This window comes from Oryzias latipes, chromosome 9 (genome assembly GCF_002234675.1).
Source record: "Oryzias latipes chromosome 9, ASM223467v1".
NCBI classification, from domain to species: Eukaryota; Metazoa; Chordata; class Actinopteri; order Beloniformes; family Adrianichthyidae; genus Oryzias; species Oryzias latipes.
Window position 1 is genome coordinate 9,628,045 of NC_019867.2, and position 26,930 is coordinate 9,654,974.

Consider the following 26,930-nt stretch of genomic DNA (forward strand, 5'->3'; position numbering starts at 1 on the left):
CCAAGCTCTGCCAAGAGGGTAAGCAGAGATATCACTCTGTCTTGTCTGTGACCTTACTGACCTGACTCTGCCCTCAGAGATCCACGATGTCTTCTGCAGCTATCGCTTTGCCTGCAGCACCACCAGCTAAATCTCCCAAAAAGAGATCTACCAAGAAGGCGTCGGGCCCTTCACTGGCGAGCCTGATATTGAAAGCTGTTTCTGCATCTTCACAGCGCGGCGGTGTGTCCCTGGCAGCCCTGAAAAAGGCCCTGAAAGCGGGAGGATACGATGTAGTGAAGAACAAAGCCAGGATCGTGGTGGCCATCAGGCGACTGGTGAAGAACAAATCTCTGGTTCGCACCAAAGGAAGCGGGGCGTCTGGATCCTTCAAACTGAACAAGAAGCCTCCCTCACCGCGAAAGAAGAAGGTGGTGAAAAAGAAGGTCAAAAAGGTCAAGAAGGCTGGTGCCAAGAAAGCGGCAGGAGCTGCTTCTGCAGCCAAAAAGTCGCCTAAAAAGAAGAAGGCAAAGAGCCCCAAGAAAGCCAAGAAACCTGCTGCGGCCAAAAAACCCAAGAAGCCAAAGAGCCCCAAGAAGACCAAACCCAAGGTTGCTAAGCCCAAGAAGACCAGGGCTGCTAAGAAATGAAGACTGCTCTGCAGGACCATCAGCAGGCACTTCTTTCTGCCCCTCAACTCTGTGTGGACTATAAAGCATTCAACTTTCTTTGCTAAAGCTTTATTGGTTTCTGTTGTAGAAAAACCTTAAACTTGATGCTATTGCACTTTCCTCCTCCTCTTTCTGTCATAGTCTTTAAAAGACTAAAATGCAATAATAAAGTCATTTTTGATGTATTCACTTGTTTTGCTTTATTATTTAAAATTTACTTTGAGGGCTTTTTTTTTTCGTTAAAATTATTCTAAATGTATTCTCTGGTGCAAAATTGGAAATTATCACTTTTCTAAATAATCTGGGTTTTTAAACAGCAATACACAAAAAACATACCTGCAATGTCAGGATGCATAGCTAAACTCTACTGAATTATTAACTGTTTACTTTTTTATAAATTTGTGTGCATGTTTACTTGGCATGCTCTTAATTACCCTTGTGCTATTCTAGGCACTTTAACATTGGGAGTTGGGTCATCTAAACCCACCATACAGTGCGCTGAACCTTTTTCTTCCCATGATTTGTGATCTTTACTGGTGTCCATGGATTACATGAAATCCTCTTCACCTTTGTCCACCTTTGTCATGGTAGGGAGAATGTATCAAGGCAAGGATGGGGTCATAGGATAGCACAAGGGTTAATCTCTATGACTGACAGAAACATTGTTTCTTACATTTGCTTCCAGGCTTACAATTCCAAGTCAATAGCAGCTTTCCATGAAGCAGCAGGATACTGTAGTCAGTATATTCAGGCCTGTATTGTTGATCACAGAACAGCAGAAATGGGCGTAACGATCATTTCTCTTCTTATCTGCAAACAGACGTTAGACAGAGGGCCACACATTTTGCCCTCACCAAAACAAACAAACACAAGAATGTTGTAAAGTCTATGTTTGAGATGAACATTTCTAAAGAATTTTTTGTTGTTACATTTACAAACCGTTCAGTAGGTTGGACTACTGTGTACTTCAGTTTTTAGGCAATCATCTGCCCATTTGTTGCCATCTGCTGGACAGATTTAGAATGAATGTATCATTTTATTTTTTTATTTATCAATATTCAAACACAAGCAGGCTGTGATCTCAATTTTTAACCAAAATTCATAAGAAATGTACACCAATAGAACTTAACAGACACAAACTCCCACTAAAAGTCATACCCCAATCAGAAATCTTCCTGGTGGACTCAAACCCTCAGTCCCCCCAAACAAAACTATAATGAGCAAAAAGATGCTGCCTCTGTGCTGCACTGGTCCGATCATTTGGAACAGCTTCCTCTTTATAGGTTGAATTCAAATATTAGAATACAATAAAAAAAGAACAGTTTCTGGCAGAAGTTAGTCTAGGTTTATGATTAAAAAAAACACCAGGTTCCATGAAAGAAGAAGGAACTTTCGGGGTGGAGACTGGGGAATCAAAAACAGAGATAGAACAGAATTAGAATAGATTTGAACTTTGCTGTTGTTGCACATTTCACGAGTACACAGCTAGAATAAATTTAGCAATAGAACTATATAAATATACAAATGTAAAATGGAGAATGAAATCGTTTTAACAGGTTTAAAATATGTACAGTGTGTTTAGATTGATGGTCAGTGTGGAAGGGAGACGAAACTTCAGGTGTACTAAGACCAAGACTTTGTACTAAGACCAAGACTAAGACTTTGAGACGACTGTCATTAAAGATACTAAAAGAATACATTACTCATAAATATTTTGTTAGGCATTTATGGTTGAAACTTTGTTTTAGTTTGAGTGTACTCAACATTTCCTGATAACAGCTAAAGAGGCTTTATCATCTTTAGAAATCACATAAAAAAAGGAGATGAAGTTTACGTTTGTACACTGTTTTTTCATTGTTCTGAATATGGTCCCTATAGCAGACAATTATGAAAAGAACCATAATTTGTTTAAAGAAAACTACTTAAACTCTTAAAACACCAATATTTTTACATTTTTTTCATGCAGACAATGTAAACCAAATTTTAAAAACATACAAAATACTACTTTTAAAAGGCTTATCAAAAATTATTTACTACACTTTCTTGCTGTAAGAAAGTAAAGATGAAAACGGAACTTCTTTTTTTTTGTGTACCTTGCCTGATTCTGCAAAGAGGGAAATATAGACAGAACAGCAACACTGACATTTATATCAAGGAAGTAATGTAAAAATGGCAATAATTTACTATTTTGCATTAAAAGATCATCACAATATTAAACATTGATTGAAAATCAAACAGACCAACCTTCCAAAAGTAATAGAAAATATGGAATTTTTCTACATTAAAGGTCCTAGAACCAAATTCATTTAGCATTAACATTGTTCCCATTAACCCTTGTGCTATCCTAGGCACTTGAAATTTGGAGTTGGGTCATCTAGACCCCACAAGACAGTGCGCTGAACCTTTTTTTTCAATGATTTGTGATCTTCACTGGTGTCCATGGATTGATTACGTGAAATCCTCTAACCTTTATCCAGCTTTGTCATGGTAGGGATAATACGTCAATGTAAGGGTGGGGTCATAGGATAGCACAAGGGTTAAAATGCTGCGGTGTCAGATGTGTTCAAGTTCAGACATGAGGAGATTTTCAGGACTTCCCAAATGACACATATTCATGTGATGAACCTTGAAGCTACTTCTGTTCTGCACTCTGGGTCTTCGGTTTCAGATCCGTTTTTAATTGAGCACACTTCAAGTTACTTTTAAGGGTGTGAAACCTTATTTGTTTGTTCTTGCTAAAAGAAGGAAGTTGCTATAGAAATATACAAACAAGTGGTTCTTTGTTGGATTTTTTTGACGCAACTTCTTCTTCTTGGGAGGTTTTTGTGGCTGCTTGTTTGAGTTCTCTACCCTGAAAACTGCAAGCAGTTAGAAATGATAAATGATTGTTAAAGCACATTTTGAAAATTTCCTCTACAACAGCATAAAAAAGGGTTTCTGATTTTTATTGATAATCTTCAGAGTTCTGCAAAGATTTAAAAGGAGACATATCAGCCAAGAGTTAGATCCTTAAAAACTAGTTTGCTTGTTTTTTGACAATAAGCAGCTTTCTGGTGGAGTAAAGCACGCTTGAAAGCATATCTTCAAAATAAGAGAAGTGGAAAGTGAAACAAACACAAAAATCACCCTTGATATTTATACATAAAGCCTTTCCCTTTGTTTCCCCATGACAACCCACTTCAGAAAAGAGGTGGGGCGGAGCTCACACTTTAAATTAAGGTGCCCCAGCCTTCATCCTGACAGAGCCACCATGAAGGCATCACTGCTGCTCTGTGCTTTCCTGTTCTTTCACACCTGCTTTTCAAACCCAGTAAGTCGGCCGACCAACTGGCTCAGACAATGCCGTGCCTCCACCAACCTCTCCCTCACAGCACTGGAGGTGCTGCCGGGTGGAGGCTGGGACAACCTGCGGAACATGGATATGGGGCGAGTCATGAATTTTAGCTACTTCCAATGCCAGACCACTGAAGATGGGCTCTATCTTATCCCAGATGAGGTGTTTGTTGTTCCCTACAAGGAGACGGGCGTGGAGACCAACTCAGAGATCATCAGTTCCTGGCTGGATCAGAAAGGCTCGACAGCTGCCTCCATAAACGATGATGTTTCATTTCTCCCTGTCCTGAACGCCAAGTTTTCTGTTGAGATTACAAGGATGAAAACCCATCAGGTCAAGGACTCCTCAACTACAGCCAGAGTGCAAGTAAGTTTACTTTTTTTTTTTTTACTTTAATAAGCAGAAATTACATTTAAAATTATAGTTGGGTGAAAATTTTGTGTGCTTTGTCTTTGAGTTGCTTCAATGTAAGAAAGGCAATGATCTATCAAATCTAACCCTGTATACTCGTTTTGTCTGAAGGTGCGAAACTTCATCTACTCGGTTAAGTCTTACCCAGACTTTGCTTTGGATTCCCGCTTTGCTCACCAAGTGAAAGAAATCGCCGACGCTATTGAAAACAACCAGACGAGGCGTGCCGACTACCTCTCAGAGAAGATGGTGGTGGATTTCGGCACTCATGTAATCACAAGTGTTGATGCTGGAGCTTCTTTGTCACAGGAAGACTACCTTCGTTCCTCTTATGTCTCCAACAGCGTCTCAGACAGTTCCTCGATTAAAGCATCGGCTGGATTGAACTTTTTTGACAAACTGAAGTTTGACATAAGCAGCGACTACACCCAAAAGAGTTCGACTCTTCAAAACTACCAGTCCAACATTACGTACTCCATCATTCAAAGTCATGGAGGCACCCCCTTTTATCCTGGTATCTCTTTGCAGAAGTGGCAAGAGAGCACCAAAAACAACTTGGTTGCCATCGACCGTTCAGGAGTCCCCCTCCACTATTTGATCAATACCAATACAATACAAGATCTGCCACAACCTACCCTTAACAAGGTGGCTCTGACAGTGAGTCAGGCCATAGAGCGTTACTACAGGATTAACACACGCCCTGGCTGTGTCGACGTCACAGCTAAGAACTACAACTTCCAAGCCAATGTTGATGATAAGTCTTGTAAGGGTCCTGCCACAAACCTTAGCTTTGGGGGCGTCTACCAAGCATGCACAGAACTGAGCTCAGATGCAGGTCCACTGTGTGAAGAACTGGCCCAGAAAAACCCAAACACAGGGGACTTCTCCTGCCGCTCCCCTTACACCCCAACGTTACTGCGGTCAGAAGTAAGACAAAAGGGTTACACAACTTATGACTGCTATGACATCCGTTACTCATGTGGATTTCTGGGTTTGTTTACTTGCCACAGAAAACAATGTCAGGACAACTACCATGTACGCAGTGCTCGCATTTTGACCTACTGGTGCTCTGTTAATGGGAAAGCCCCAGAAAGTTCTGGGTATCTGTTTGGGGGCATTTACAGCCCATCCTCTCCAAATCCCATTACCAATGCCAAAAGCTGCCCTGCAAACTACATCTCTTTGAGATTTCTTTCAGATGGCCAAAGGATCTGTGTGAGTCAAGACTATGAATTGGCTACCAGATTTTCTGTCCCATTTGGAGGTCTGTTCAGTTGTGAATCAGTCAACCCTCTTGCAAACAACCAACGCAGGTGCCCTCCCGGGTACAGCCAACACCTTGGGACAGTCAGCGATGGTTGTGAAATCCTTTACTGCGTCCAGTCAGGGTTGTTTACTGGTGGTAAACTACTACCAATCCACCTGCCCCCCTTTACGAAAGCCCCACTGGTCAGCATGCAAGCAACCAACACTGTGATGGTAATGACTGAAGGAGACAATAGCTGGGTCCGTGTTGGTGGGACAAAAGCATGGAAACTGGCCAAACCAGAGGAAATCAATAAAATAATGAAAGAGATTCACCCAGAGCTGAATGAGATGTCGAGCGGGCAAAAAGCAGGTGTAGCATTTGGGGTGATTGGTTTGATGGTGCTCATCGTTATTATGGTGGTGGCTCTGAGGAGGAAGAGGAGGGGGTCTAATTTTAGAGCAGGAAGCTACGAGGCAATACCTGCTAGTCTGGAGAACGCAACAGAGCAGGAAGTGGCATAAAACTGAGGTTATTCTGGAGACAAACAGGATTTTAAAACTTTTATATTTTCTTACTATTCATGTTAGCATTTTATCTCTCCAAAAACGTTTTCTTTGTAGCAATAGATATTTCTTTCATTAAAAATGTTTTGATTTGTGTACTTTTTCAATAAAGGGAAGTTATGAGGTATGTGTAAACTTTAACATGAATGATTGCTGCCATCATGTGGCCAAGAGTCATAATTCCCTGTATTAGACACCAACATATCTTTTATGAACATCAGTTGCTTTCTAATAAACTACACACACAAAATATGTACGTTCAATTTTGTGTACTTTGCTATAATCTAATAAATATAAGCTTTTGTTTACATGATTGAAATGATTTAGAATAAAATATATGTTCCCACCTTTTGTTATCGTGGTGTTGAACCTTTTCCTGCTTTGTTCTCCAACCATGGCTGATCTTCCTCCGGGGTTCATCCCCCTCGTTTGGACCCCTGGAGCCTCCAGAGCGTGTTAAGTCAAAGAACCAGTATCAGTTCTTGTAGAAGAACTTTCTTTATTACTTTTCTCCCAACTACAAAGTTGCCTGCCTGAAATACTCCAAGGGTCGTTCATTTTTGAGTCAACGAACGCAGCTTCATTGAGAAAATGAAAAAGGATTTCTGGTATTGACTTTTATTTTTAAGACATAAATGCTTCTATATAACGCATCATTGTGGCTTGTATTCAAGAGTAAAATGACCTTCTCTGGCCAATAGAGGTACACTTTCACAGTGGTATGAGAAAGTTTGGGCACCCCTTATAATTTTCAATTTTTTTTCTTCATAAATCATTGGTTGTTCGGAATTTCTATTTCAGTTAAATATATCATATAGCAGATGAACATAGTGATATTTGAGAAGTGCAATTAAGTTTATTGGATTTAAATAAAACTGTGCTATAATTACTTAAACAAAAATAGACAGGTGCGTAAATATGGGCACCCCTGTTGTTTTATTGATTTGACTACGCTTAGCAATAATTATTGGAACCCTATACCCCACCCTTTCTTTGATGTGTTATTCCTACCATGACAAAGGTGGATAAAAGTGCACTGTAAACCCGAATAGTCCAATGAGCTCAAAAGTTTTATAATCACTGAACTCAAAAGTAACAAACAAGTTGAGTCAGCTTAAAACCTATAAGCCGATTCAACTTTTGCCACAGTTATATGTTTATTGGACTAAAACATTTTGAGTAAATGAAACCTTGGAGTCAAAACTTATGAGTAATGAGACGTGATGATGTCATAACGTACGCCCATGAACGTGAACTCAGCCACAGAAGTCTTCAAGATGGCGGAGGTCTGATGCGAGTGTCAGCTGGCCCAAGTTGATAACGCACATACGTCTAGGTAAGTCGTATTATTTTATTTTTTATTATATTTTATGACTTTCGCCTCTGTATTATATATTTGTTGCTTCTTTTGATGTTCCTTCAAGTATATCCTTTGTATTCATGACGTGCTCCATGAGTTTGTATGTATCTTCGAATATTTGTTCTGAATTAAACAATTATGTATGTTTTGCAGTATCATGTCATCAGAGAATTATTGCTTGTGGTTAAAAGAAGTTGTTGGGGCAAAGTTTCAAGTTTTACTTTTACCGAGTTGGTTGGCGCACATTTTAAATTATCTAACCGTTACTAGCTAACCGTTACTACTAGCTAACCGCTAGCTAGCTCTGGCAGAGCGGCTGCCACAGCCACAGATATACGACTCGGTGGGAATTGCCTTATTTTTCTACTACTTTTTACCATAGGCTCTGTGATTTGGTAATCGTTATTTTTTTGTGTAACTTGTATTTCACGTAGTAACCTAATAAATGCAAATGTGGGCTAAGCTAGCTGCCTTACGCTAACATGTTCTCGTATCTTCTTTAGTGAACCGGCGGTGCGTTTGAAAAATAAGAGCGGAGGTAAGTTTTGATTGTAAATAACATGGCTGCAATATTTAAGACACGAGCAGCTCCCAGTCCCACGAATCCTCCGGCTATGGAGAACATTTGACCTTATTGACAAATTAAATTAATTATAAATAAGTAAAAATGTCTAAGCTACCTTAATGTTATGTAGCAGTTATAACTTTGTCCTGGATTGGGCTCGAGTTAAAATACTAAATGTATCATAAAGTTTGCTTAAGACTCAAAAACTGTATTTTGGCCACTGGTTTGGTTGTGATTTGTGTTTCACAATGTCAAATATTTTAAAATAACTTTTTTGTCTCTTCCTAAAACATCCTCTATGTCATTCTAGCTAATGCACAAGTATTTAAAAAATATTAATATAAATCATAGATTACATATTGTGGACAGAGTATTGAGGCTATTGTGAAATGCAGCGGTTTTTCCAAGCTACCAGTAGCTTGAAAAAGCTTTAAAATGTGTTTAACATTTTAAAAAAATTTTTGTAGATGTGAGCTGAGTTTCATCGCATCACAAATGTCAAACTGTTAAAACAGTTTTATTTTGACCTGGACAGACAGACGCAGAGGATGCTGATCTTTTTGAGAGAGAAGGCAGCACGAACCGGAAGGCTCTATGCGACTTTCTGCACCTCTATGATAAACAGGTGAGGTGTAACTGCATGGCATAATCAACATTATGCATTAGTATAGCTAAAAGAAGGGGCTGACTTGGATTGATTCATATTGATCACTGAGCGTTTCTAATTCAGTGAATGAGTGTAAATGTTTACTTCACTGGAGAAAAAAACATCAATGTTGATCCCAATGCATTTGTAAATATGAATGTAATGTCATCTTATGTTTGGTGTATTTTTTGAAATAACTGTACAATTTTAAGATTATTAAAAAGACTAGATGAACTGAACTGAGCCAGACCAAAGGGTGCAGTCATTTGAAATATGTTTGCCATATTAATTTGTCTTTGTCTCTGTGCAGCAAGAGCAGACTGCTGATGTCAATGGTACTCCTGTCCTGTACTGGCTTCCCATATACAAACGTGAGGAGGACCCACAGTTCTTCAAAGTTTGGAATGTAAGTACTTTATGATGGATATGCTGGTTAATACTCCAGCTGTGTGGGTAATACAACTTAACCATAAAGTCATGCCAAAGCAATATTATGTGGCAGAGCACATAGTCTCCTAAAATATTGCACTCCAGCTCATCTGTGCTCCTGTACCTGACCGTGGACCTCGCCTCTGGCTCATCTCGGGCCCACAGCCGTCCCCTATTTCATCTGGATGACGCCAATCTGCTGGACTTAAAAAATGCAGTTGTTGAACTAGAAAATGTAATTCTTCTCAAAGAGTTCTGGTACATCGCCTGTCCGTCCTGGGGAGGAGTTTTTTTTTATTTTATTTTTATAAAGGAGTTTTTACTAACTGTGTAAAAGGGTCTAATGGCAGGGATGTGATGTGTGTAAATGTGATCCTGTTTTCAGATGTCATATTTTTTTGTGTACAGTGCCTTATGGAATCATGAGGACTCTTACATATAGTCTTATTTTGATTCCATTTGATTTTGTATTATATAAGCTCTGTTCTTCCAGATCCTTTTCAAGCAATAAATCAAGCTCTACATGACTTTAGTTAAAGATCACTGTATTGAATTAAGCAAATGTGATTTAATTGACGTTTTTGTTTTATTTTCTGTCTTTTTAATCAATGCATTTCATCATTTCTGTAATGAGTTTGATAAATATGTGTAAATTTTTTATTGCTTTGACTACAATCCTTGAAATCATTAATTTAAATCAATTTTAATAATTTTCCTGATGTGTCATTTCTGACCTTCTCTTAAAATGTCAATTTCAGGTTGTAGTTTTTGCATAAAGTTTTCTTCCCTCAAGCGATCAATTCTCTCTCTTTAATACTACACTGTTTTTTTTCCTTTGCAGATTAAAGAGTCACCAGAGGCAGACATCAGCAACACCTCTGTTGGCATTCTGACCGTCAGCAACAACAATACAAGTTCAGTGCATTTCTGTCCGCTCAGTAGAGCAGTTGTGGTGGAAGATGAGCTTGTGGTAGGCAAATTTCCTAAATGGGTATTTTTTTGAGCGCTAATGTTTATAGGGAAATGGCAGCCTAAGAAAATACAGTTTTATGTGGGAAAAGTATAAAAAAAAAGGCTGATAAACAATTTTTGCTTTTCTTGAAATGTAAGAATGCTCTTTTTTTATGAAGTTGTATAAGGAAATGGTGTTAAAAAGATTAGTGCTCATTTTTTGCTTTTCTTGAAGACTGATTTATTTATTTTTTATGGCTTGTGCACTTTTTCTTAACACAAATTGTGCTTTGTTTTACCTTTTTGTAGTACCACAAGTTGTTCAAATGTACTTGTGTAAGGTGGTTTAAAAATAAACTTGCAATTACAATTCTGCCTCAGTTTTTCTTTTGTAAGAATGGCCCTGACTAAGAAGGACAAATAAGACTAGTTTAGACTTCAAATGATTAATTTTGAGTTGAGATATATTAAAGTTTTTTAGTTAATTAACTAATGTATTAAGGTTCAATAAAAACAAAATATTCTAGTTCAGTAAAGTAAGAATCTTTAAGTTAGTTAAATAAAAAGTTATAGTTTAATTTTAGTTAAATTGTTTTATTTTATTCAACTCAAAGATTTTAAGTTCAAATAACTTATACTTTTTAAGTAAGTCAACTTAAAAATTATGTAATCTGTTTCCTCAAAAATTTTGAGTTCACTGAACTTATTCGGGTTTACAGTGTGGAGAGGATTGTAATCCATGGAGACCAGTGAAAATCACAAATCATTGAAGAAAAAAAGTGCAGCGCACTGTCTTGTGGGGTCTAGATGACCCCACTCCCAATGTTAAAGTGCCTATGAAGGCACAACGGTTAAGGTGGTCGAGAGCAAGTTTTTCTCCTCTTTGAATCTTCTCTGAAGAATGTCAACGTGGGAACCCAAAACAGCTGTCAGATGACCTGAAAACAAAGATTGTTAAACATCATAGTTTAGGTGAAGGATGCAAAAAGCTTGCTAAGAGATTTCAGCAGTCAATTTCCACTGTGAGGAATATAGTGAGAAAATGGAAGACCACAGGCACAGTTCAAGCAAAGGCCCGGCCCAGAAAAATCTCAGATAGGCAGAGGCGAAGGATGGTGAGAACAATCAAACTCAACCCACAGACTAGCTCCAAACACCTACAACATGATCTGCCTGCAGATGGTCTCACTCTGCATTGTTCAACCATTCAGCGCACTTTGCACAAGGAGATGCTGTATGGAAGAGTAATGCGGAAGAAGCCTTTTCTGCGCACATGCCACAAACAGAGTCGCTTGAGGTAAGCTAAAACAAATTTGGACAAGCCAGCTTCATTTTGAATAAGGTGCTGTGGACTGATGAAACTAAAATGGAGGTATTTGGACATAACAAGCAGCGGTCTGCTTGGCGAACAAAAAACACAGCAATTCCAAGACAAACACTTACTACCCACAGTCAAATTTGGTTTGGTGGGGGTTCTATCATGCTTTGGGGCTGTGTGGCCAGTGCAGGTACTGGAAATCTTGTCAAAGTTGAAGGTCGCATGGATTCCAGTCAGTATCAGCAAATTCTTACAAACAATGTTCAAGAATCAGTGACAAAGTTGAAGTTGCGCCAGGGCTGGATACTTCAACAAGACAATGAGCTTAAACACTGCTCTAATTCTACAAAGGCATTCATGCAGGGGAACAAGTACAATGTTCTGGAATGGTCATCTCCATCCCCAGACAGGAATATTATTGAAAATCTGTGGTGTGATTTAATGCGGGCTGTCCATGCTCGGAAGCCATCAAATCTGACTGAACTGGAGATGTTTTGTAAAGAGGAATGGTCCAAAATACCTTCAGCCAGAATCCAGGCCCTTATTGGAAGTTGTAGGAAGCGATTAGAGGCTGTCATTTCTGCAAAAGGAGGATCTACTAAATACTGATGGCATGTTTCTGTTGGGGTGCCCAAATTCACGCACCTGCCTATTTTTGTTTAAGTAATTACAGCACAGTTTCTTTAAATCCAATAAACTTCATTTCGCTTCTTAAATATCACTGTGTTCATCTGCTATATGATATATTAAACTGAAATTGATGATCCAAACAACCAATGATTTATGAAGAAAAATCTTGAAAATTATCAGGGGTGCTCAAACTTTGTCATACCACTGTATTTATTAGGCCTTGGTTGGATTACTGCCTCCCTACATTTGTTCTTTAATCACAAGGAGAAATGTGGAAACTTACTCCGTAAGATCAAAAGTCCAGTTGTTGCTTTCTGTTCCATATGCATGCACAGAGCTGGGGGGAAAAGCTTTTGTCCGCTCTGCTCCTTTTGCTTGGAATGTGCTGCAGAAAAACATGAAAATAACTGAACTGACATCTTTCAATGCTTTTAAGAACAAGGTCAAAGCATTAGAGACTGCAACAATAATGTGCAACTGCATTTTATGACTTATGGGATTTTAACAATATTTGTTTATATGTATTTTTTGCATAAAAATTTGTTGAATTTGTTTTCATGCAAAAGCTTATCAAAAGATTGTTTACTGCACTTTCATGCCATAAGAAAGTAAAGATGAAAGCAAAATATAATCTTACTTTGTTTTCCTTGTGTCCCGTGTCTTATTCTGCAAAAAAGAGCATGGGCACAGCAGCAAAAACTGATCTTTAAATTGAGAAAGTAATGTGAAAATGGCCAATAATTTTCTATTTTAATTTAAAAGGTCATCACAGTGTAACACCCATTAGTTACACTAATGACTGTATTTAGTTACACAGTCATTGTATGGCTTAACGTACTTCCTACATTCACCAGCAGAGTGTGCATTCAGAGAGAGCTGTTTCTTTTTTTCTTTTAGGATACACTCCTGAAAGTCAGAACACGCACAGAACGACGTTAACTCTGAGATTTACATACTCTCTGGGAGTAATAACTTGGAGCTCTTGACTGTTGCTTTTTTTAACCAATTCTACTTTTGGGAGTGAGTGTTGTGTATCGTGTACACACCAACTGTTCTGTTTATTTCTTTTTTATTTTGTAGAGTGAATCTTTGATGAGTTAAAGTGTGATTAGCCTCGAGACTAGAATTGTAACGACCCAGCACTTCACTGTCACTGTAACAGGGTAAGAGAATCAAGCTGTGATTTAATTGGCTGCATAGGAGATTTTCCATGTCCCATACATCACACGATTCCAGACAGTCACAAAGAGGAGGAAGTAGGACAAAATATGTATAATCTTTTCCATCATCAACACCCAGTCATTTGAATGCCACACAAACAGCATGGACCTTACTTCTGCTCACAGCCCCCTCACTCATGGTAAGCAACTTTACACCCAATATTCCTCACTTCCCATGAGCCTTAGGAGCTGAAGGCGGGGCTAACACCACAGACTGGGACGTCCACACGGGAAGGACACTGACAGTCTCACTGACTGCATCACGGACTATGTCAATTTTTGTGTGGAAAACACTGTGCCAGCAAAATCAGTGCGGTGTTTTTCCAACAATAAGCCCTGGGTTACTCCTGAGCTGAAGACCCTCCTAAATGAAAAGAAGAGGGCTTTTCTCTCTGGGGACAAGGAGGAGCTACGCAGAGTACAGATGGACCTGAAATACAACATCATAAAGTGCAAAGACTGCTACAGGAAGAAGCTGGAGCAGCGCCTGGAACAGAACAACATCCGTGATGTGTGGAGAGGTCTGAAACAAATCTCGGGCCACGGTGAGGCTGGAAATGGTTGCCAGGTCACAGGTGACCAAGCCTGGGCAAATGAGCTGAATCTGTTCTTTTTGATTTGATTCTGCCCAGCCCCCAGTCTCCACCCACACGGCCCCATCTTCACACTTTTCCAGCTCAGGCGTCTCCTCCCAGCTCCAGCTGTTATCACTTCAGCACCAAGCAGTCCACTCTGCCCTTCTTCCAACAGAAGCAAAGGGACCCCCCCCAACGATTCACAGCACCAGGGGTCCGAGTCGCCTTCACCTGCTGAGGAGAGTGAGGTCGTTCAGCGTGTGCAAACAGCTGCTGAGGACCTTTTACGACACTGTGGTGCCCTCAGTGGTCCTTTATGGAGTTGTGTGCTGGGCGCGTGGCAGTGCAGGCAGAGACTTGAAGAGGCTTAACAAACTGGTTAGGAAGGCCGGCTCTGTCCTGAGCTGCACACTTGAGTCCATCGAGGATGTGGCGGACAGGAGGATGTTAGCTAAGCTAACATCCATCATGGATAACCCCTCCCACCCCCTGCACCAAACTGTATGGGCGCTGACCAGTTCCTTCAGCACATGACTGTTACAACCACAGTGCAAGAAGGAGCGCTACCGCAGGTAATTCCTCCCCACACCCATCAGACTGTACAACACCGTGTTAAAGTGACACTCCACGGTCCCAGGGGTGTTTTTCAGCAATTGTTTGCATCTAGTTGATTTTATTTATTTAAATGTATGTCATGGGGGAAAATAAGACATTGATACAGTGAGAAAATACTATACTGTGCAGTAAATAAGATAGAGATATTTAGAACATAAGTGAGGCAGAACAAATTCTTCATTCTTAAATTGAGAAACTACCACTACTGCTTCGTGCAAGTTGGTTTTGTTTGTTCCCAAAGTGAGTTACAAAAATGGCGAGCCAGAACGTGGGTCCATAGACCAACAAGAGGTACGCAGGCCTACACGCATGGAGGGTTGCTGTTGTCTGGAAGGAGGATAACCATCTTTTCAAGCAGATAAGATGAGAGAGATGGACAGTGACAAAACACTGAACACTGACTAATGACAAAGACTGACGGGAGAGATATTTTTTCCTTTGTTTGGGCTCATTTTCTTCATTCCTTTTGTATTCAACTGTCATTCATGCTAAGTGATATAAAAAAACCATAGTTACGGTTAGTGAAAGGAACTTGTGAAAACAATTCATTTTGAAAACGCATTATCTACATTCTGTCATTAAAATTGTTCTGCTATTCTTTGCACCTCCTTGTCTATGTTCACTTTATCCTCCCCTAGAGCAACTTACCTCTTCTTATATTGGTCCAGGATTGTTGTGAAGTGATTTCCAGGTTTTTTTGGGTACCACAGCCTAACTCGTAGTGTTAAAACATCATTACACAATGATTAATAATCAGTGTAGAACAAAAGTCAAAAAGAGAACTAACCAACTTTCCAAGAATAACACTGAATGGGGGATTTCTCTACATTGAAGGTTACATTCAGTTTAATGACAAACAAGTTCGACCAGCTGACATTGTTTTCTTGAAAGGCTGTTGTGTTCAAGTTCAGATATGAGGAGATTTTCTGGACTTCCCAAAGTCCACACACTCATGTGAACTATGCAGTTACGTCTGTTTTGCACTCTGGGTCTTCGGTGTTAGATCAAATTTTATTAGAGCACACTTCAAGTTACTGTACAGGTTGTGAAACTTTATCTTTTTGTTGTGGCTAAAAGAAGGTAGTTGCTAGAGAAGTATTCGATTCAATTCAATTTGATAATCACAACAGTCGTCTCAGTGGGTTTCATACAGGTAATTATAAAGTAAACATTAAATCATGAGCATCAAGAATACATAGAATCTTTGTTGGATTTATTTGATGCAATTCTCTAACAACTTCTTCGTTTTTTTTCCTTCTTAACTTGTCCTGTCCAACAGCTGGGCAAACAGATGAGAGCTGAAGGCTTCTTGTGTTGGACATATTTTACTTTAAAAACAGGGGTTATGAATTTTCTGACAAGAATTTTCTGGAAGAAGAGAGAGGGATGTTGGGGGGGGTGGTGAAGGGTGATTATAAGGGGGGGGGGGGGGGTAAAACCATGAAGCATCATAAAGCCATAAGTTGCTGGGTGTTTATCATTTCGGTCAGGTTCAGATGTAATACAAATCTAGAAGGAGCGGGGCCTGTCCACACATGCACTCAAATGTTATAAACACACCTGTTGGCGGCAAAAATGTCCACATGTCAACATGTACAGACAACAGATTGTGTTCACACACGCATACTTACGCCTTCAAACCAACTAGTGTGAAATATTTCATTCAATCACACAAAATATTAGTGCAAATGTGAGCTAACACCTTTGCTTTAGTGAGTGTTTATGTTCTTCAAAAATGGATGGTGAAATGTGAAAAGAAGGAGGGAGAGTTCCCAGCCACCCCCAGACCAAGACCCCCGCCGCAAAAGCCACGGCAGCCAGAACCCAACAACGCCACTCGGCAGCAGGCAGAGAACAACCGCCCCCGGGCGATCACATCCACCACCCAGGCCAGGGCCAGCAGGACCGCCACGAGGCCCCCAGAGCCAGAGAGCAGGGGGGCACAAGGGGACAGAGAGCCCAGCCCAACCAGGAGAGCAGCCCCCCCCACTGCGCCGGGAGGGCCCAACGCCGGGCCCCACCCGAGAAGAGTGCCCACAGCCCCAGACGAGCACCCCATCACCACCCAGGAGTTCTGGGGATCCGCCTGCCCCACCCCTGGCTGATCATCCTCTCTGGTTCACCCCCACCGTTCAGACCCCCAGAGGTTCCAGAGCATGTTAAGCCAAAGAACCAGTCTCAGTTCTTGTAGAGAAACTTTATTTATTACTTTTTCTTAAACTACAAAATGACGACTGACTGCATGTGAATTGCGTTCCACTTACTCACAGTCGCGCTCTACCCCCTCTCCTCCTGCACACGCTGAGCTCAGACACACCGGTTTTGGCGCACACACACAAAGTCATCCCACAACACTACCCCCACCCTGGATGGCAATGAATAATTCCACTCCAGCAGTTTTACGAACAGGTACACAACTTTCTCATCTGCAGGCTTGAAAACAATAAAGAAGTAGTGTACATTACAAACAAAAAATATTACTAAACTGAAGCATGAGATTGGCTGTCAACTTTGCGCAATATTAGCTCTTTAAAAGGTGCACAGGCATGAATAATGTAATACACTGTATTTCCTTTTTTTTTCCAAACACAAAGAGGTTCCTTTAAAGATGAATAGAACTTATAACGCAAAACCTTTTTCTTTTTCATTCTAATTAATTGACAGAATGAAGAAAAAGCCGTTTGGCAGCTTGATTTTTCCTTTTATTTTTGAGTCAACGAACGCAGCTACATTGAGAAAATGAAAAAGCATTTCGGGTATTGACTTTTATTTTTAATTATGAGACAGAAATGCTTCCATACAATGTGTCATTGTGGCTTGTATTCAAGAGTAAGATGGCCGTCTCTGGCCACTAGGAGGAAGGGACATTGGTACACTTTTATTTACAAGGCCTTGTTTGGATAACTGCCTCCCTACATTTGTTCCTTAATCACAAGGAGAAGTGTGGAATCTTGCTTCCTAATATCAAGCATCCAGCTGTGCCTTCCTGTTCCATTTGCACGCAAAGAGCTGGGGAAAAAAGCCTTTGTCCGCTCTGCTCCTTTTGATTGGAATATGCTGCAGAAAGACTGGAAACTAACTGAGCTGGTGTCTTTAAATGATTTTAAGAACAAGCTCAAAGTATTACAGACTGCAACAATAATGTGCAACTGCTTTTTATGACTTATGGGATTTTAATGATGTTTGCTTGTATGTATTTTTTGTATTGAAATGTGTTGATTTTCATGCAAAAGCTTATCAAAAAATTGTTTACTGCACTTTGATGCTGTAAGAAAGTAAAGATGAAAACAAAATATAATCTTCCTCTTTTTTCCTTGTGTCCCATGTCTGATTCTGCAAAAAGGGGCATGGGCACAACAGCAAAACTGATCCTTATATTGATAACGTAATGTGAAAAAGGCCAATAATTTTCAGTTTTAATTTAAAAGGTCACAGTGTAACACCCATAAGTTACACTACTGACTGCATTCAGTTATATAGCCATTGTATGGCTTAATGTACTTATGTACTTCCTACTTTCACCAGCAGAGTGAAAGTTCAGAGAAAGACTTTTTTTTTGGTTGTTTTTTTTTTTTTTGGGATACACTCCTGAAAGTCAGAACATGCACAGACAGAAGGATGTGAACTCTAAAATATACATACTTTTTTGGAATAATAACTTGGATATATTGTATTTTATATTTTTAAGCAATCCTACTTTCTGGAGCGAGGGTTGTGGACAAATCCGCTGAGTGAAAATATCATTAGCCTCGAGAATAGCATATTAGGCGATGTCATTTTGCCTAATCAGTTATTGTATTTTGTGCATTTATGTACATGGTCTGTGTTTTTAAGTCTGTCAATAAAGAAAATCAATTCAATTTATTATTTTATAGCACTTATAAAAGCCAAGGCAACCAAAGTGCTTAACATAAAATCCAAAAAAAAAACAAAACAATATGATGCAATAAAGAAACAATAATAAAATCAATTGAACAATAAAAGCAATAAAACAATAAAAACATTAAAAGAATAAAATTAATAAAATGAACAAGTCCCACTAGATATGCTCACTGGAGTTAAAAGATGTGTTTTTAAAAGTGTTTTAAAATTACTGACAGTTCTGGCAGACCTCACAGAATAGTGGAGAGCGCGGTGCGAACGCGCGGTACGAAGCGCGGTAAAAACGCGGTGGGCGTGGTGGAATTTCTCCAGCGGTGCTCCGTGAAGCGGGTCCTGAGTTCCACTGACGTCACTCGTGGCAAAGGTCTCCTGAAGCAGGAGAGCAAGGTTAGTCAAAGGTGAGACGCAAGACAGAGAGCAAAGCAAAATCTGACTTGAGACCAGGCTTAGTCACCATAAGGGGTAACGATCTGGCGATGAACTGGTGGATGAGGTCTCCTTTTAACAGCAGGGTTTGATGAGGTTGAGTGACGACAGCTGGTGGTGGTTAGGAGAGGAGCAGCTGGAAGAGGGGAGGGGAACTGATCCGGGCACCATGACACTTAGGCTTGCTGATGTTTTCAGACACAACATTTGACATAAACTGGGTCTTGGAATTTTTTACAGCAGCCTGATACTCAGTCAAGGAGTTTATAAAAATCTGTAATGAAACATGAAGACCGTCTTTTTTCCATTTACGCTCCGCGCGACGGCAGGAGCGTCTGAGCGCGCGAGTATGGTCATTAATCCAAGGCTCCGGGGCCGGTTTACTGCGTTTAACCTTATATCGAGCAATGACATCTAAAATGCCTGTGCAAACAGAGTGAAAATCCTCCAGGAGCTTATCAACATGTCCATCCTGAACACATCCAAGGAGCAAAGCTTAGAAGCTGAGAAAGCTGCTGAAAACTGCAGCGCCGTCTGCGCGAGCTCATCAAAAAATAAAACCAGTCAGAGGTAGACTGGGTACATGTTGGTTATAGTGTTATTCGTGTGAAAATCCAATATTAATCCAACTATTGGAGTGTTGTAGTCAGCAATTGTTTGCATCTAGTTGATTTTATTTATTTAAATGTATGTCATGGGGAAAAAAAGACACTTTGCACTGGTAGGCTATTACAAAAATATATATTTTTATATACACAATTTTTGTGTTGCTGTAAAACAACACAAACTATTTTACAGCTGTGTTAATTTTATCACTGAAATCCCCCTTTCATTGATACAGTGAGAAATTACTATACTGTGCAGTATATAAGTAGTTAGAGATACTTAGAACATAGGTGAGGCAGAACAAATTCTTAATTTCTAAATTGAGAAGTTACCACTGCTGCTTCGTGCAAGTTGGTTTTAATAATTTGTTCCCAAAGTGATTTACAAAGATGGCGAGCCAGAACGTGGGTCCATAGACCAACAAGTGGAACGCAGGCCTATGGCATTGAGTGTGCGACGTCTGTCGGAGCTTCGTTGTTGACTGGAAGGGGGATAACCATCTTTTCAAGCAGATAAGAAGAGAGAGATGGACAGTGACAAAACACTGAACAGTAGCTGCGTTTACATGGGCGTAATCGGAAAGAACGCCTGATCGGAAAGAAAATGCGTCATGTAAACGCGCCGTTCGGAATACTCTGCCCTGGTCAGACTCGTTCGGATCAAAATTTCTTTCCGATCGAGATAGCTGGGTTATACCAATCGTTTTGTCACGGTGCTTGTCAGTCACCTCCCCCCTCCCTCCTGCTCCTGCTCTGCCGATTGGAACCAGCTGTCCTGCATCACCGATCATCCTGACTGCCTTCATAAGGGTTCTACTCACCAGTATCCAGTGCCAGTTTGTTATACTCACTCCGGTGCTTATGTCTGGCCTTTTAGTATCTTCTAAACCAAATCAAGTCAATTTACTTTACTTACCTCGATTGTGCTCAACTTCAGGTTCATCTCCCACTGGTCACGCTGGTTCCTGCGGCAGAGCTCCTCTCCACGTTCCACGCTGGTCCCGCCGTCTTCGGCGCCCACGCCTCACTCCACGTTGATCCCGCCGTCCTCGGCGTCCACGCTTCGCCTCAAGTCGCTCCGCCGTCCTTGGCATCCTGCTCCACCTCAAGTTGGTTCCGCCGTCCTCGGCTCCCCCACGCTACGCTCCTCAGGTTCCACGGTCCGCCGCACTCCTGGGACGTCAGCTCTTCATACTAAGATTATTCAAGCTATGCCCTCTTGGAGACTCTGTAAACCCCCAGGAGAATTAAAACCTCTTTGCAAACCATTTCTGGTCGAGAGTTTACTTCCGGGTTTCAGCAACTGGGTCTGCCACATCTACGACGTCATGACACGTTTATCCGATCGTGGAGCACGTAAACGGTCATTCCGATCGTGTGTCACTACTGCTCTGGTTCACGTCATGCATAGACGGTGTTTCGCTTAGAGAAAGCTTTGGAGCTCATACGGGACCGACCAGCTGCTCTCCCCTCTCTTACACCCCTCCCGAGGGAGATGCGTGGCAGGAGCGCTTCGTGCCCCCCGACGCTCACTCGGTCCACTGACACCCGAGTGAGCAGAGCAGCTGCATTAATAACTTTGTGTCTGAGAGGAGGAAGGATGCTCTGTTACATGTGCGTTTCTTTTGTTTTATGTGTGGGAGAATTCAAACTGCGAGCCGTCCCGCCGCTCTGGGTTAGCGGCTGCAGGACTCAGGAGAGCCGCCAGCTCACGCAGCGAGTTTGGGGAAGCAGAAATAAATGTCGCTCAGTCCTTAGAAACTGTTCAAACAATCACGTGGACTTGTGTTTCCAGTTGTGTCCCGACAAAATAAAGACTGTTATTCCCAGACATTTACGTGCAGCCAAGATGCAGATTGCAGGGTTTCATGGTCCTGGATTTTGTGTCCATCAGGCTAATGTTAGCCTGTGTTTATAGCCTGTCCTAACCCTTTTTCCAGCACTGATCACACGGATTAAATAAAACGATGAGCGAACAGGCGCTTCATAATATTCATGACATTAATAAAAGCACGTTTGGAAGATCGTCTCGTATATTACCGAGCTTCTGCATAAAATAAATGTCTGTGGCAGCGGTTTGTTTACAACGGGACCTATTTCCTCATCCGGGAGTTTTTTACACTACTCCTCATGCCCAAATGATTCATTCCGACCAAAAATGTGAGCACTGGGAACGTTTGTTCTAATCGGTAAAAGGTTTTCTGATCCCATGTCTTCTTTCTCTTTCGGCTTTTCCCATCAGGGGTCGCCACAGCGAATCATCCTTTTCCACCTCACTCTATCATGGACATCTTCTACCCTAACATTAGCCAACTTCATGTCCTCTGTTAAGACATCCATGTATCTCCTCTTTGGCCGTCCTCTTGCCCTCCTGCCAGGCAGCTCCATCTCCAACATCCTTCTACCAATATATCCACTATCCCTCCTCTGAACATGTCCAAACCATCTCAGTCTGGCTTCTCTGACTTTGTCGCTAACACAGGCAACATGAGCCGTCCCTCTGATGTACTCGTTCCTTATCCTGTCTAACCTGGTCACTCCTAAGGAGAACCTCAACATCTTCATCTCCGCTACCTCCATCTCAGCCTCTTGTCTCTGTCTCACTGCTACCGTCTCTAACCCATAGAGCAGAGCTGGTCTCACCACTGTCTTGTACACCTTTCCTTTGAGTCTTGCTGGCACTCTTCTGTCACACAACACTCCTGACACTTTCCTCCAACCGCTCCAACCTGCCTGCACTCGCCTCTTCACCTCTTTTCCACACTCCCCATCACACTGAACTGTTGACCCCAAGTACTTAAACTCCTGCACCTTCTTCACCTCAGCCCCCTGTAACCTAACGCTTCTACCTTGATCCCTCTCGTTCAGACACATGTATTCTGTCTTACTACGACTGACCTTCATGCCTCTTCTTTCCAGAGCAAACCTCCACCTCTCTAGCTGTTCCTCCACCTGCTCTCTACTCTCACTGCAAATTACAATGTCATCCGCAAACATCATTGTCCAGGGAGATTCCTGTCTTACCTCATCTGTCAGCCTGTCCATCAGCATAGCAAACAAAAAAGGACTCAAAGCTGATCCTTGGTGTAGTCCCACCTCCACCTTGAACTCCTCTGTCTGACCTACAGCACATCTCACCACCGTCATACTTCTCTCATACATGTCCTGAACTACTCTGACATACTTCTCTGCCACTCCAGACGACCTCATACAGTACCACAGCTCCTCCCTCGGCACCCTGTCATACGCCTTCTCTAAATCTACGAACACACAATGCAGCTCCTTCTGACCTTCTCTGTACTTTTCCATCAACATTCTCAAAGCAAAAATGGCATCAGTGGTGCTCTTACGGGGCATGAAACCATACTGCTGCTCACAGATCTCCACCTTCTTCCTAAGCCTGGCTTCCACTACTCTTTCCCACAGCTTCATTGTGTGGCTCATCAACTTTATTCCTCTATAGTTGCTGCAGTTCTGCGTGTCACCCTTGTTCTTAAAGATCGGAACCAGAACGCTTCTCCTCCATTCCTCAGGCATCTTCTCACTCTCTAAAATCCTATTGAACAACCTTGTTAGAAATTCCACTGCTGCCTCTCCTAAGCACTTCCATACCTCCACAGGAACGTCATCAGGACCAACGGCCTTTCCGCTCTTCATCCTTTTCAGAGCCTTCCTAACCTCATCCTTTCCAATCTCTGCTACTTCCTGCTCCACAACAACCACATCTTCCTCCCTTCTTTCCCTGTCATTTTCCACATTCATCAGCTCCTCAAAATACTCCTTCCATCTATTCTGTACACTCTCCTGAGTTGTTAGCACCTTTCCATCTCTGTCCTTAATCACCCTTATCTGTTGCACGTCCTTCCCATTTTTCTGATCCCATGTGCACGGGTGAATTTTAACCCGACCATTGATCCGATCAAGATATTCTGCCCATGTAACCGCGGCTACTGATGACGACGAAGACTGACGGGACAGACATTTTTTCTTTTGTTTGGGCCCATTTTCTTCTTTGCTTTTGTATTCAACTGTCATTCATGCTAAGTAATATAAAAGAAACACTAGTTACGGTTAGTGATAGGAACTTGTGAAAATAATTAATTTTGAAAATTACTTATCTACATTCTGTTATTAAAATTGTTTTATTCTTTGCACCTCCTTATCCATGTTTACTTTATCCTCCTAGAGCTATGAACTCTTCTGATATTGGTCCAGGATTGTTGTGAAGTGATTTTTTTTTGGGTATCACAGCCTAACTCGTAGTGTTACAACATTATTACACGGTTAATAAGAATCAATGTAGAACAAAAGTCAAAAAGAGAACTAACCAACTTTCCAAGAATAACACTGAATGGGGGATTTCTCTACATTGAAGGTTACATTCAGTTTAATGACAAACAAGTTCAACCAGCTGACATTGTTTTCATTGAAAGGGTGTTGTTTTTAAATTCAGGCATGAGGAGATTTTTTTGGACTTCCCAAAGTCTACACACTCACGTGAACTGTGTAGCTACATTTGATTTGCACTCTGGGTCTTCAGTGTTAGATCCAATTTTGTTAGAGCACACTTCAAGTTACTGTACAGGTTGTGAAACTTTATCTTTTTGTTGTTGCTAAAAGAAGGTAGTTGCTAGATAAGTATTCGATTCAATTCAATTTTACTTATATAGCCCAAAATCACAACAACAGTTGTCTCAATGGGCTTCGTACAGGTATTTGTAAAGTAAACATAAAATTGTAAGGATCATAAATACATAGAAACTTTTTTCTATTTATTCAATCTAATTATCTAACAACTTCTACTTGGGAGGTTTTTGTGGATGCTTGCTAGCCTTTTTTACCCTGAAAACTGCAAGCAGTTAGAAATGATAAATGATTATTAAAACACATTGTGAAAACTTCCTTCACAACAGCATAAAAACCGGTGACGGATTCTTATTATGTATCTTCAAAATTCTGCAAAGAGTTTAAAGGAGACTTATCAGTCAGGAGTTAAATCTTCAAAAACTAGGAGGGTAGTAGTTTTCTGGTTAAGTAAAATACGCTTAAAAACATATCTTCAGAAACAGAAAGGTGGAAAACAGCAAGTGAAACCAAACAAAAAATTCCCTATGATATTCATCAAGCCTTTCCTTTGTTTCCCCATGACTTTAGAAAAGACGTGGGGCGGATCTTACTTTATAAAAGTGCCCCAGCCTTCATCCTTACAGAGCCACCATGGAGGCATCACTGCTGCTCTGTGTTTTCCTGTTCTTTCCCACCTGTTTTTCAAATCCAGTGAGTCGGCCCACCAACTGGCTCAGACAATGCCGTGCCTCCACCAACCTCTCCCTCAAAGCCCTGGAGGTGCTGCCAGGTGGAGGCTGGGACAACCTGCGTAACATGGATATGGGGCGAGTCATGAATTTTGGCTACTTCCAATGCCAGACCACTAAAGACGGGCTCTATCTCAACCCAGATGAGGTGTTTGTTGTTCCCTACAAGGAGACGGGCGTGGAGACCAACTCAGAGATCATCAGTTCCTGGCTGGATCAGAAAGGCTCGACAGCTGCCTCCATAAACGATGATGTTTCTGATCTCCCTGTGCTGAACGCCAAGTTTTCTTCTGAGATTATAAGAATGAAAACCCATCAGGTCAAGGACTCCTCAACTACAGCCAGAGTGCAAGTAAGTTTTTGTTTATTTTAACAAGCAAAAATTACATTTAAGATTATAGGATTGGTGACAATTTTTTTGCTTTGTCTTTGAGTTGTTTCAATGTAAGAAAGGCAGTAATCTATTAAATCTAACCCTGTATACCCGTTTTGTCTAAAGGTGCGAAAGTTCATCTACTGAGTGAAGTCTTACCCAGACTTTGCTTTGGATTCCCGCTTTGCTCACCAAGTGAAAGAAATCGCCGACGCTATTGAAAACAACCAGACGAAGCGTGCCGACTACCTCTCAGAGAAGATGGTGGTGGACTTCGGCACTCATGTAATCACAAGTGTTGATGCTGGAGCTTCTTTGTCACAGGAAGACTATCTTCGTTCCTCTTATGTCTCCAACAGCATCTCGGACATCGTCTCGATTAAATCAACGGCCGGATTGAACTTTTTTGACAAACTGAAGTTTGACATAAGCAGCGACTACACCCAAAAGAGTTCGACTCTTCAAAACTACCAGTCCAACATTATGTACTCCATCATTCAAAGCCATGGAGGCGCCCCCTTTTATCCTGGTATCTCTTTGCAGAAGTGGCAAGAGAGCACCAAAAACAACTTGGTTGCCATCGACCGTTCAGGAGTCCCCCTCCACTATTTGATCAATAGCAATACCATGCAAGATCTGCCACAGCCTACCCTTAACAAGGTGGCTCTGACAGTTTATCAGGCCATAGAGCGTTACTACAAGATTAACACCCGCCCTGGCTGTGTCGACGTCACAGCCAAGAACTACAGCTTCCAAGCCAATGTTGATGATAAGTCTTGTGAGGGTCCTGCCACAAACCTCAGTTTTGGGGGCGTGTACCAATCATGCATAAAACTGAGCTCAGATGCAGATCCACTGTGTGAAGAACTGGCCCAGAAAAACCCAAACACAGGGGACCTCCTGCCGCTCCCCTTACACCCCATTGTTATTGCGGTCAGAAGTAAGACAAACGAGTTACACAAGTAATGACTGCTATGACTTGAGTTATTCATGTGGATTTCTGGGTTTGTTCGATTGTGACAGTAAATATTGTAAGAACTACTACCATGTACGCAGTGCTCGCATTTTGACCTACTGGTGCTCTGTTAACGGGAAAGCCCCAGCAAATTCTGGGTATCTGTTTGGGGGCATTTACAGCCCATCCTCTCTAAATCCCATTACCAATGCCAAGAGTTGACCTGCAAACTACATCTCTTTGATGTTTCTTTCAGATTACCAAAGGACCTATGTGAGTCAAGACTTTGAATTGGCTACCAGATTTTCTGTCCCATTTGGAGGTCTGTTCAGTTGTGAATCAGTCAACCCTCTTGCAAACAACCAACGCAGGTGCCCTCCCGGGTACAGCCAACACCTTGGGACAGTCAGCGATGGTTGTGAAATCCTTTACTGCGTCCAGTCAGGGTTGTTTACTGGTGGTGAACTACTACCAATCCACCTGCCCCCCTTTACAAGAACCCCATTGGTCAGCACTGTGATGGTAATGACTGAAGGAGACAAAAGCTGGGTCCGAGTTGGGGGGACAAAAGCATGGAAACTGGCCAAACCACAGGAAATCAATAAAATAATGAAAGAGATTCACCCAGAGCTGAATGAGATGTCCAGCGGACAAAAAGTAGGTGTAGCATTTGGGGTGATTTGTTTGGTGGTGCTGATTGTTATTATGGTGGTGGCTCTGAGGAGGAAGAGGAGGGGGTCTAATTTTAGAGCAGGAAGCTATGAGGCAATACCTGCTAGTCTGGAGACCGAAACGGAGCAGGAAGTCATATAAAATTGAGGTTATGCTGGAGACAAACGGAATTTAAGATACTTTCAT

The 26,930-nt window shown here is 41.3% G+C and overlaps 3 protein-coding genes and 1 long non-coding RNA gene across 4 annotated transcripts; all 4 read left to right on the plus strand.

The window, feature by feature from the left end:
• Positions 1 to 839, plus strand: LOC101167624 (histone H1). The gene has a single exon (XM_004072237.4). It carries the CDS (start codon positions 87 to 89, stop codon positions 627 to 629), a length of 543 nt encoding a protein of 180 aa, XP_004072285.1. The 5' UTR covers positions 1 to 86; the 3' UTR covers positions 630 to 839.
• Positions 840 to 3,875: 3,036 nt separating this feature from the next.
• LOC101169041 (macrophage-expressed gene 1 protein) lies at positions 3,876 to 6,558 on the plus strand. Its single transcript, XM_011478998.3, has 2 exons — positions 3,876 to 4,350; positions 4,507 to 6,558. The coding sequence occupies exons 1-2, from the start codon at positions 3,901 to 3,903 to the stop codon at positions 6,163 to 6,165; spliced, it is 2,109 nt and encodes a 702-aa protein (XP_011477300.1). The 5' UTR covers positions 3,876 to 3,900; the 3' UTR covers positions 6,166 to 6,558.
• Positions 6,559 to 7,249: 691 nt separating this feature from the next.
• On the plus strand, positions 7,250 to 10,528 carry LOC111947890. The gene is made up of 5 exons (XR_002873851.1): positions 7,250 to 7,543; positions 8,071 to 8,105; positions 8,668 to 8,757; positions 9,089 to 9,184; positions 10,049 to 10,528. It is a non-coding gene; the product is annotated as an uncharacterized LOC111947890 (long non-coding RNA).
• A 2,901-nt stretch (positions 10,529 to 13,429) lies between these two features.
• LOC105354716 (macrophage-expressed gene 1 protein-like) lies at positions 13,430 to 26,885 on the plus strand. The gene is made up of 10 exons (XM_023958392.1): positions 13,430 to 13,466; positions 13,629 to 13,871; positions 13,959 to 14,144; positions 16,586 to 16,703; positions 18,617 to 18,796; positions 19,260 to 19,394; positions 20,367 to 20,609; positions 24,640 to 25,096; positions 25,271 to 26,057; positions 26,329 to 26,885. Exons 1-10 carry the CDS (start codon positions 13,430 to 13,432, stop codon positions 26,883 to 26,885), a joined length of 2,943 nt encoding a protein of 980 aa, XP_023814160.1.
• The last annotated feature ends 45 nt before the right edge of the window (positions 26,886 to 26,930 follow it).

Bases quoted from the DNA above. Each gene is read 5' to 3' on its own strand.
- LOC101167624 (XM_004072237.4), top strand. From the start codon at position 87: ATGTCTTCTGCAGCTATCGCTTTGCCTGCAGCACCACCAGCTAAATCT.
- LOC101169041 (XM_011478998.3), top strand. From the start codon at position 3,901: ATGAAGGCATCACTGCTGCTCTGTGCTTTCCTGTTCTTTCACACCTGC. The intron at 4,351-4,506 runs GTAAGTTTACTT...TTTTGTCTGAAG, and splicing joins CAACTACAGCCAGAGTGCAA to GTGCGAAACTTCATCTACTC.
- LOC105354716 (XM_023958392.1), top strand. From the start codon at position 13,430: ATGGACCTTACTTCTGCTCACAGCCCCCTCACTCATG. The intron at 16,704-18,616 runs GTAGAGAAACTT...AATTACTGACAG, and splicing joins AAGAACCAGTCTCAGTTCTT to TTCTGGCAGACCTCACAGAA. The intron at 18,797-19,259 runs GTGAGACGCAAG...CTGTGCAAACAG, and splicing joins GAGAGCAAGGTTAGTCAAAG to AGTGAAAATCCTCCAGGAGC.